The sequence below is a fragment of the Antedon bifida genome, chromosome 10, assembly GCF_963402885.1.
Source record: "Antedon bifida chromosome 10, ecAntBifi1.1, whole genome shotgun sequence".
NCBI classification, from domain to species: Eukaryota; Metazoa; Echinodermata; class Crinoidea; order Comatulida; family Antedonidae; genus Antedon; species Antedon bifida.
The window spans coordinates 11,924,991-11,937,514 of NC_136235.1; the positions used below are offsets into that span (position 1 = coordinate 11,924,991).

Below are 12,524 nucleotides of genomic sequence, written 5' to 3' on the forward strand. Positions count from 1 at the left end.
AAGCCACACGACACAATTCCACCTGAAATCCACCAAGCGATAAATTCCCCGCGTATATTACTATAATGATATGAATATGAAATATTCCAAAATGGGACAGCTGGCATCATCGTGACGTCACATAGATACTTTTGTCTACGCTAGCCAATCAGCGCACGCGTTACCATCCTGGCCGATAGTGAATGTACAAGGCCCCTCGTAACGTGCTCATTATGTATTCAAGTCATTTTGTCCGAAACCTGAATATTTGATGTCTGCTATAGTGTTTTCACCGTGCTAGCCACAGTGTAACGAAAACTATTAGCAGGTGAAACGAATCAACACACGACTTTACAGCAATCTTCTCCCATCCCAACGTTCGTTTATTGACGGCAAGTCTAATAAAAAAATATATATTCATCAGTGGACCGACCCGTGCGGAATTATCTTATTGTGTCTGATTTTATAGAGAGCATTAAAGATGTCGGCGATGGATCCAGTTTTAACGAAGGAGGAGATAAAAAGAACGTACCAAGCTTGGGCTGAATTAAATTATGGAGAAGGAGCTAAAACAAAGACGGTAACGCAGAAAAAATATAACCGGATTGCCGGATTTCTAAGAGGAGACGAGCCTCCGACAACAGAAAATGCGAAATTTCGTTTTTGGTTAAAAGCAAAAGGATTTAAGTTGGGACCAGCAAAGGGTGATACCTCCGAAGTGACCGATGACGTCATTTATGTTCCTGTCAAGTCAACAGTAAGAAAACCTTAATTAATTTAGGCATAGGCCTACATAGAGTGTCTCTTTATCTTACTGTTTGTTAGTTCTTTAATTTTTGGGAAAGGCGTTACATTATGAGTAATTTTTTTTAAGGCTTTTTTTTTATTTGAGACTCGATACAGTAAACATTATATACAACAAATTCTAACGTTCAATAAAAATTATTTTAATTATGGTATATTCTGTCTGTTGTTAGTATAGGCCTACAGTCAATAAATAAATTAATAAATAGGCCTACTAAGAACAAAAATGCTTGGAAAGGTTATCGATGGTTACTCTTTTGGATTTACACATCACACTTTAGTCGTAAGCATATTTTTCTTTTTTTTTGTGGCAGACGCGGTTAAGTCATGGAGTGTTTTCAAATCAAGCCATGACTTTAGTTTAATTTTCTTTAGGAAATAAAAATATGTAATAATACTCATGTTAAAAATAATTTTAATATTATTAATACTATTCCAAATACACCGTTTCCTAAGTTAAACCCCTCTTCCGAGAATAGGCAATCAATGTTCAAGGTAGACTTTAAGAAAGAATCATGAACATGTTATTTTAGCCCACAAAGTGACTTATTTAATGTACGCGCACAGACGCATATTGACGCACTTATGGGATGATATAGTTTTATCATTTACGCGTTGTACGCGCTAAGACAATTGAGTCACTTGTTGATGTTTGTGTCGTATTATATGCATCTTCCAGAGTTTCTTTAAATGGTTAGTTTTTGGGTTTTTTTTGCAATGTATAAGCTGTGTATTACACTTCCACGGTATATCACAGTTTTATGCATTTATCAATGAACTATGCCTCTTTCCCCTTCCTATATTCCTTTATTCGAAAGCAGTGTGTTCTTTTCGCGTGCCACGCTTCGCTAATTATGACATGTTGACGATATTATTTGTATGTGAAAGTCTCCTACCAGGAAAATTATTATTACCAGATTGTTGTTTATGGGCAAAAAACATGAGGACCCAGCGTGTGGTTGTTTAGAATAAGTCATGAAATTAAACAGCATTCAATTGTTTATGATTGTTTACGTTTGGGACGACACTGGGTGGTGCGTTCAGACTACATGAGTACAATTATCGCTAATGAGCGAATATGCCCGGGTATTTAACTAAGTCTGAATGGGGCTTATTATCTTTGAAGACACAACACAAAGAATAAATATACATGCATAAATGAACGCACACATAAAAAAAAAACATTTTCTTCAATGATAACGCGCGCCAATTTTAAATAAATAAATTAAACGCAACATATGAAACGGTGAAGGTGACAAAGTGTACGTCAGTATATGAAAAGGTTCATGCCCTAACTAGACTGAGCTAGCTTCTTCGAACTCGGTTATTAGGCATCGCTCTACCATTAAACCACGATTATAAAAGTCATTAATTTTGAATTGCATTGTATATATTTATAAATTGAAACTTAAATAAATAATATACGGTAACTCACCTACTAAAAATACTACTGGAAAACCAATACAAGTATTTGGCATTTTACACAGTTTGACAGTATTGGGCCTATACCGTACCGTTTTGTACAGTTCTTACCCATAGTAGGCCTACACATGCATGCCTTTATTAATTATTGACTCCAATTGTTTGCCTTGTTGACATTTTACTATTTTACGAGTGAAACGTTAATGTGCAATTAATATTAATTGCAACATTCAAAATAGAAAGTTCACTGAATTTAGTAAGAGTAGCATGTGTACTTGAAAATGATTTTAGATTATAAAAATATATATCGTTTCGATTTTCTTTCTACATCTTTATTCACGAACAAAGTCTCATCGCAAACGACACCAAAAATACACATTTTGGCGTACGTAAAAATACACATTTTGGCGTACGTAAAAATACTCATTTTGGCGTACGTCGTTCGTATCACGTATACTACGTTTTTTTTACTGTCAATATATTCATAAACGGACGATCTATTTTTTCAGGGGGCGAGCCCATTATTATATGGTCGAAAGTTCAATATTTAGTTCTACGCTACCGAGTAGGTTTCGATTAATATTACTAGTAACTGTATTCCATGATGGTGCAGGGACCTCCCATGTTATATCTATTATTATTAGTATTATCGTCATGGGATTTTCTTTTAATTCCTCATTTTAATACTTTTTACCGATTGTATTCTCGTGTGTTGTTGTGAAACGGTTACCAAGCAACACGGGACGCAATCATCAGCCTTGATCAATTTTCACAGTAGTTGAAATAATGATGACGTCACTAGTAAGATCGACGAAGAACCACAATGCCTTCATTGCGGCATTGAAGCATGGATACGGAATAAGCACTATAAAAACAAAGAGAGAAAATCAATTATAATTATTGGAGAGGTATGGGGTCGGTGTATAATACCAATCCGAGGCAAGAATCTCGCGACTTATTGGAGGTATAGTGGATTAGTTGCCGTATACAAATCAATAAACATGGTAAACATGATTAATAAGCGTTGTTATTGTTGTTATTCATATCTATACTACGAAATGGTAGATGTGGTTCATTAAAACGATTTTTTTAAATTGTCGAGAATCGTTAAAGCCTAATTTTATATTCATAATACGAGATTTAATTTATAGTTACGTCTAATAATACAATTAATATTGTAAAATTATTCGCAGTTTATTATCTAAGGGTTCAGGGGATAGAATATATATTATTAATTTAAGCGATTTATTTAAGGTTTTTTTGTGTGTTCTCAATCTCAATGTGTATGATGACAGACCGGGAAGAGTCATCGTGTTGTATTTTGTCCCAATCCCTTTATTTCGTATCTCTTTCAACCCAAAGCAGAGAGAATATTACGCCTCCGGAAAATGTGTTACATTATGCGTAAGTTATACTACTTAGCTATCCTGTTGTTACCGTCATATTAATCAACCGAAATGTCTATATCAATATTTCTACGTCAGAGAATTGAGATATCTGTAACCATGGGTCGTGCGCCAAATCCCGAATATATGTTGACAGAACTCGACTTTTTCGCCTTATGTTGATTCCAGCCTTCTGGCTTCATTTTTTGCAAGTGACACGAATTCATAAACTACATCGTTATAATTGGATTCTATTTTGTCTTAGTGATGTAGTTCTCTTAAGATTATCCTACGTCATTAGACGACATTGATGCTAACGTCACGCAAGAACTTGTGCGATCGTCTCAGAATTTCGTCTCCGTTGACGTGGCCTTGCGCTGACCCTGTGTTCACCGACTGGTCAGAAGAAAGGATTAATTTTGCAATACATTTTCATCAGGAAAATCTTGTGAAAAGCTTTATTGACAATCTTGAGCCTACAGGCTTTAGAAGGGCAAAACTTACTCAAGGGTTGACCTAGGCTTCATGAGTACACCATATCGAATAAATATCTGGGGAAACATCAATACTACAAAACTAAATTCGTAAAAAAAATGTTTATTTAAATGCGTAAAATTGAATTATCGAACCATTTTGAACATAATTCGCGAAAGCCTGAGAATTTGCATTCATTTTTATAAATAACGTATTGTGGCTATACAGAAGTGTGTTTGATTGAATTAGTTCATAACATTTAATACCGTAAAATACCGCACCTAAAGTTAGCGAAACCAACTTTTATGGTAAATAATCCTGGACATTTATCATTACACACGCCTGATACTTTACTATCTTTAGTGAGTGAGTGGCCGAGCGGTTAAGACAGTGGAACCGTAATTACGTAGCCATAACATCGGCAGGAGTTCGAGGCTCACTCACTCCATGGTTCTGGTGGTAGAACGAGTCTTCTCGGATAAGGACTATAAACCGTAGGTCCAGTGTACACAACTAGCTCGTGTGCACTTTAAAGAACCTAGTACATCTTTCGAGACGAGTAGGGGGTTACCCCGGTGTATTAGTACATCACAGCCACTGATCACAAACTGGGCCCTCTGGGAGACCAGTCTTTGACTGAAGAGGTTACCCAGTATAAATATATATTTCAATCAATACTTTAATATGGAGACGATACCATAGAGCTATATGCAACTGAGAGCTATAATTAGCGTAGTAACTCTTCACAATTGCCACTGTAGGCTATATATAGGCCTAATTATTATTATCATTATTATTGACTTTTATTATTTGCTCATACATTATTATACATTTTGTTCAATCAATCAATTCACATTCAAATACATGGATGATCTCAATATGAGTGTCGTTCTTCCAACACGTGTTTTGCCTGTACAGATAATATTCTCTGTTCTTCGAAGCAGTCTGGACATCGGCGGCAAACACGCCACCCTGCCATCAATTATTATAAAAGTAATTTTAGGCCTCATTTTGATTGATAATTTGGTATTAAAAAAATAACTAGTGGGTGTTTTTGTGACGTGACGGACGACGACGATATCTAATTGCAAAAAAAAAAATCATCCTACTCCATGCCACAAGGGTGATTCTCGTTTAGTAATGACGTCACATGGTATATATTAGATTCTTGTGTTTCGCAAATTGTGATATTCATCAACTATCATTTTTATCAGACTCACGGAGATAAATTAGTGCTGTGCTGTGTAATCGAAATGTGTGAACTGTGACGCGTCGTGAATACCGTTAGTAAACCTTGGTTGCCACTAGCAGGACACAACGCATCTTAAAATATCCATTTTCTATAGTCTGTCTAACAGTCTGCTCTACGTCTCACTGACGTTATGGCACGTCCTTCGACGTTACAACACGTGTTAGCAAGCGCGCATATGCCCGGTATTCACTCTCTACGTGTGTCACACGTTACAACACCTTGGCGTCACGACACGAGTTAGCAAACACACACAGGTACGTTATTCATTCTACGTGTCACTGACGTTACATAATGGCATCACGACACGAGTTAGCAAACGCGCATATGCACGGTATTCACTCTACGTGTGTCACACGTTACAACACTTTGGCGTCATGACACGCGTTAGCAAACGCGCATATGCACGTTATTCATTATACGTGTCACTGACGTTACAACACTTTCACCGTTACGACACGCGTTAGCAAACGCGCATATGCCCGGTATTCATTCTACGTGTTAATGACGTTACAACACCTTCGCGTTACGACACGAGTTAGAAAACGCGCACAGGCACGTTATTCATTCTACTAAATGACGTTACAACACTTTCACCGTTAGGACACGCGTTAGCAAACGCGCATATGCACGGTATTCATTCTACGTGTGTCACACGTTACAACACCTTGGCGTCACGACACGAGTTAGCAAACGCGCATATGCCCGGTATTCATTCTACGTGTCAATGACGTTACAACACCTTCGCGTTACGACACGAGTTAGCAAACGCGAACAGGCACGTTATTCATTCTACGTGTGTCACACGTTACAACACCTTGGCGTCACGACACGAGTTAGCAAACGCAAATCTTAAGTACGACATTCATTCTCTCGCGATACATGAGAGACGTAATTTGAAAGATAACATCGGCTTTCCATGTCTTATTGGATTATACGATATTTAACATTCAGTGTATTAAACAAGCTATGATCAACGCTACAGTTTAATGATAAAAAATAGAGATTGCAAGATCTGAAATACGCAGTAGTAATCAGCCACATAATGATATACTCGTAACACACGCTTCCATTGAAACTAAAGCGTTTGATACCGCTAATGGGGTTTTCTATCTACCGATCGTACCACATACATTAATACGAATATCATCCAACAGCATGCATAATCAGCTCCAGCGTCCGATAGAACGCCGTGTACTAATGAATGGATGGAGAGAAAAATCATCTCCGCTTTCCTACCGAATTCTAATTATTAACCATGCAAAACAATAGGCGTACGACACGTGACAACATGTACTTTGACAATTGAGATTTGTCTTGTTGAAAGCATCTGATGCATTTGCACATAAAGTGTGTTGTTCTCAGCACGAGGCCGACTGACCCGACCCGTACCTTCATTATGCAGGGTGATATCGATCCAATACTGCCTCACTGCTTCAAGACATAACTAATGGGATAGCAATGGGTCGTTATATCCGACTAGAATATTGCATTACGCTTTGTCTATATTCCCTTTCCCGGTTTATTGTCCCAGAGTGATACAAATAGCTATTATGCAAACCTATTGTATAGGAATGAAAATTATAATGAACGTTTTAACCTGTTTTCAGACACGCCTTAATTTAGTTGTTTTTTTTTACAGTGAAGACAATTTTGAGATTAAATCATCATCCACCTGTGGAGTTTGTGTTTTTTATATGGATTTTTAATATTTATCGTCCACTGCGCGATATAAATGTCGATAAAATGAAATTAATGTTTAAATATTTTTAACAGTAAATTTCAAACGAAAAATACACCAGTATCCCATAAATAAATGTATCAGTATAGTGTTGTGGTATAGGTCAAATTCCAATATAAGAGAACTACCAAATCAATATTAATTTACTCTAATGCATTTGTTCTTAAAATAACTATCTTGTCATTGTTCGTACACCGGAAAATATTATTGTTGAAACCGGCCGTCGTTCGATTAGCGCGTCCCATCTAACGAGTTTAATAATACTTGACTGATGAGGCCAGAGTCTCCGCAGCCAAAGTCCTACGCTTTATTATTTCTTTATATTATAAGCCAAAATGAATGTACTGTACTGTATAGTTTATTTTGTGGTGCAATAACGTTTTCTAACCTAACCTAAGCCAGCCATTCGCGTACGTAACTTAATCGTCGCAAATAGACGATCATCCCAAGAGGATATAGTTTGGCACGCGACCGTGTTTTGTTTGCGTGTATTGACGCGTAATAAAGCGGACAAAAGGGTGAAATGAGGCGTCACAATAAGGGGAACGAACATGTCATATCATTCATTCTCTTTGCGTGGTAATCAATACTGAAAAAGTAATACATAATAACAGTGTGAAGGGTATCGGCTGGTTTTGTGTTTAAGTTATGGTGGTTCAATTGTTTACTGTGGTCAAATAAGTTGCGGATGATCCAGGATTTTGAAATAGGTTGGGGGAGGGGGAATAACAATTGTAAAATAAAGTGCATGCCCTATAATTTACAATTGAAATTTATTTGTGGATAAATTGCCCCACTTGCCCCACTGAATCCCCCTATTTGTCGGTTGTTACTAATCTTGGTTTATCATTTGGTTGGTTCATGGAGTTATTTATACCTATGGTTGGTTTTTGGTTGCTTTTATTTGGTCGGGGTGGTGTAACTGTTCTCTTATCTACGTACATTGCGCGTCACAGGTGACACGATTAAATTCATTATTTCTGGCAGTTACAAGTCGATATAGTGTATCATTGATAGAAATAATTGTATAAATTTGCTACCAAAACGCATAAAACACATGAACGATTATTGCAGCCTGATGATCCAAAATATAGCAACAGCGCCATCAACGAATTAAGGCAAGCGTTCGTGACATTACCCACAATTATTAGCTTAAAATAATTGTTATACCGATGAGGGCGTTCTGTAATTTTAGAATTCTTAGCTAGAAATCAAAATTGTAAGCGACAGTAATTGTTTTGTTTTCTCTACGGCAATTTGAATCATTTTAACGCAAATGGAATCAGTCTTGGTAATTGTCATTGAATTGGACATTAAAGGAAAATTGTTTTATCATAAGCGTTGAAAGTGATGAGGTTTTTGATTGACGACATTACTAACACAAAAACCATCATTCAAATGAATATAATATAAATTATACTTTTTTAAATACACCATTAAAATCTGAAGATGTACGTTTTTGTTTCGTTATGTGACGTTATTATCTATACTATACAATAAGTATTCATATATTTTGTATTAGGCTTACAATAATTTTTAAATAGGCCTTCTAATTTCTTGGCCAGATTATGTTCTTCATTCTCATCATTAAATCTGCATTCACACAATGGCGCTGTTTAAAAAAAATCATAATAATCGTCACCCCCCCCCCCCCCCCCCACGTACTGTTTGTTTAGGATATTAACGCAGCAGGGGGTAGGGCGAAGAGATATTTCAAGTAGCACATCTTGAAACCCCTATGCCCCCCAACTTTTTTTCATCCTCCGGAGAACGTATGAGGACATGCGTCCCCCCCCCCCCCCCCCCTGTCGCAAAAATCCTGACGCTACCACTGTCACATATCTCATTATTTCCTCATGAAAGACCTATATTTATTTATTTTGTAGTATTAACAAATATTTTATTCTTCAGGAATCGAGTGGAATGATAATTGATCGGGGTTATAAGCGTGTAGCTGTAGTCGAAGACTTTTTTGACATCATCTATGCAGTTCACGTAGAATCAGATTGTAGAGGAGGTAAACACGCTGGACAGAAGCGCACATACAAAGCTGTAAGTTCCATACACCTCGTACTTAAATCTATTTTGTAACGCAGAAGGTATTAATAAAACAATACCTGAATTAATGTTTATTGGGAAGTTAATTGGACCTAATACTAAATACAGTGATTAGATAGGAAGAACATGCAGTATTTAACTGGTTTTTTATGAGTGTCCGTTATGTGAGGTGTTTAAGGAATCCAACCCTCCCCTTCCCACCTTGTTACAAATATTCGTGTGTTATTTAGTAATAATAGTATAACTTCTTCCACAAAACAGATTGCTGAAACTTATGCGTTTCTTCCACGTGAGGCCGTAACGCGTTTTTTAATGAACTGTAGTGACTGTCTTAAACGGATGCACTTATCACCAAATAACGCCAACGAACCCAGCCCAGCCATCAGTGGACCCATCGCAACAGAGGACGCCCCCATCGATTATAACATGCCAATAACTACAACGTACCTCAACAAGATCAACAGGATGAGATATGACACCGTTGGTGAGGTGGGTAGTTCATTATACTATATCTTAAGTGTGGTTGCCACTACAGACGCAAAGCAATGACGTACGCGCAACGCAAGCGAGTTAACCAATAACAAGTCACTCTTAGAATAATCCATCGCGTGTGATTGGTCAAATAACTTGCGTAGCGTTACGTCCTTGCGTTGCGTCGATAGTGGGAACCAAGCTTTAATCAAAATGTGAATACCTAAAATACATGAATGACGTGGTTATTACCTTCCTTCCGCCACTGTTATTTATGACAAACCATGAACATAATTACCCATGCACTTAATGTATTCATATACATTTAAATAATAAAGGCCTATGCATTTTTCGTATTGGTTTAAAGTTCGTGATATCATAAGTATTCATGGAGAGGGCGTAATATATTGTCTGACTATAGGCCTACTGTGTTTGTAATGTGAACTCTTTGTACGACTTCTTGGGTCACATCCTTTATTTTGATTGTTCGAACTTGAACTTGAATTTGAATTTCCGTAATTTAAGTGCTAATTCTCAAAAGATGCTACGCTATAAACAAGAATTTAATCTTCTGATGTGTATGAGAAATGCAATTATGTGTCGCGTGATAAATAAGAAAAGACACCTGTTAGGAAACTCGCACTTTTTTCGCCCCTCCCTTGTATGCTCCTAGGCCAAAAACCACGAAGACGTACGGGGTACAATGAAGAAGCCGACACGGGAAATAAGATGTTCCGCCGGCGTACGTACAACAGTCTTAGCAAGAGGAAGTTCAACCCTAGCCAATAGATGACATAAGTGTGTGTTTGAATCGTTTGATCTCAGTATTTCCCGCCAATAAAGAGATTTGTTCAGACTAAGTAGCTAACAATACACGTAAGATGTCCGGATGATGTGACTATCCGACAACATTCAAAGTATACATTCGAGATGATGTTAAGTTGCGAGAGACGAATCCATGATCATAAAGCTTGGTTGTGTTGCGTAGAGCGTACGTCTGTGCGTTGCGTCTCTGTTGGAACCCCGCCTAAACGGTATCTGAAACTATTGCTGATATTGCATGGGGTGACCATGGAATGAGTGAGCCCCGAACCCTTGCCGATGTTATCATTGTTTTCTGAAAAAAAGTTGTTATAGTTTTATGAACGAAATGTATTTAACACAATGACATGTACAAAATATTGATATTCATCATTATTATTAATTTTTAAAATAAATATTTGACGTCAATCTCACTTTTGTTTAATGTAAACAATGTTAGTATTAGTGCAAAGGTAAAGATGTTAAAGGGTGTTGATTTATATAACGTAGTCCGAGTCTGTCTGACGTCATCCTCACCTTGCCTTGAAGCTTGATTCCCACTAGGAGGCAACGAAGGACGTAAGCGCAACGATTTGACCAATCACAAATGATAGGTTATTCGAACTGTCGGCTGTCATTGGTCAACTCGCCAACGTTGCGCTTACGAATCTTATGATATACTTGTTGATGTTAATATTATAATGTTACCACTTCCCCGTCTTACAGAAAATAAAAAATATATATAGGCCTAAAATATCGACTATTCAGTGCAAGAGGTAAAACAATTCTACATTGCATGCACATTCAATGTAAACTCGTTTGATGGATAGGCCTACAAGAAAAAATGTAACAAAAATTGTTATTCTACAATTGTCTGTTCCTCTGTTTTATAATTATTTCGATACATAAAAGTTGTTTTCACGTTATTCATACACCCTCATCATGATCATCAACGACAATAAAAATTCCAAAGTTCCTGATACCAGTACATTTTAGCTGCTAACTTTTTAAGACTTCAGACATTTCATCGTTTTAAAACTATAGCCTATATATTTGGATTTTAGTCAATATTTTTATAATTGAAATTTTTGCAATCATTTATTATATAATTACCAAGTTAAAAATAACCCTGTGTTATCTTATCAACACTGTATTCTCACGTCGCTTTAGGCTAAGCTAAAAATAAAACTAATGCTAAATTAAATCTATCGGTTAGAGGTATTTTAGTTCCTATTATCCGGCATTTTTTGAGGAAGCATTGTATCTCTTGAAGAGGATGAGTAACTTAACATGTATCAAGGGGGTAGATTATTAGATTCCCATTTCTGTGAATATAAGATTCAATATATTTATTGTCAATTACTAATATTTACTACAATTAATGTAATGACGTCATCGGTTTGTGAACTGGGTCATAATACCGTATAGAGATTTTCTATTATTTATCTTAGTTTGAAAGTTTGTCCTTTTTATTTAACAAATTTAGTATTCAATTACTCATGATCAGTCAGATGGGCTTAAGGGGGATTGATACCAAATCTGAATTCGTTTAAAATGGACTATACGATAAAGAATAAAGATATACACACATTAGGAGTTCGTGATTGGTCAAAAGTCTGTACTTCATAGACCGGAAGTAAGTCCTCGAGCTCTTTATTTTATTCGCGATGTCGTCCGACTCCGGGTGATAAACGAATTAGTAGATTTTTTCTCCACACAGTTTCGGTTCGGTTCTGTGATAAACCCAGCTTTATATTTCAATGTAATGTATTTGATAAAACACAATTAATACATTGTTATGGTTGTATGAATAAACAATGAATCCTGACACGATGTATTTAGTACCGTTCACTTTTATTTGCCTGTTACATATCAAGGGCCTGGCAGTAACTATATCACCCTTTACAGATACATTCTGTAACCATTCTCCATTTGCTCCCTTATCTAATAGTAACATATATGTTACTTGATGATTAATTGTCATATTTTCCATTCTAAACCTTGGGCGGGTTCATACTTTCCATTAGATATCGACATTTGCAATACAATAAAGCGGATACAATCCGGGTCTCTTGGGACCTGCGTCAGCAGACGATAAGGAGAAACTCGCGAAGAGTGCAAGGGGTGTGGATATCTGTAC

At 36.7% G+C, this 12,524-nt stretch overlaps 1 protein-coding gene across 1 annotated transcript in view; it reads left to right on the forward strand.

Annotated features, from left to right (window-relative positions):
• Positions 1 to 253: 253 nt before the first annotated feature.
• LOC144853748 (nucleolar protein 4-like) overlaps positions 254 to 12,524 on the forward strand; it is a 60,261-nt gene continuing 47,990 nt past the window's right edge. Inside the window, exons 1-3 of the mRNA XM_078711568.1 lie at positions 254 to 736; positions 8,966 to 9,106; positions 9,374 to 9,601. Of these exons, the coding sequence (XP_078567694.1) occupies positions 461 to 736; positions 8,966 to 9,106; positions 9,374 to 9,601 (645 nt within the window). The 5' untranslated portion in view covers positions 254 to 460. The remainder of the gene's footprint in view (positions 737 to 8,965; positions 9,107 to 9,373; positions 9,602 to 12,524) is intronic.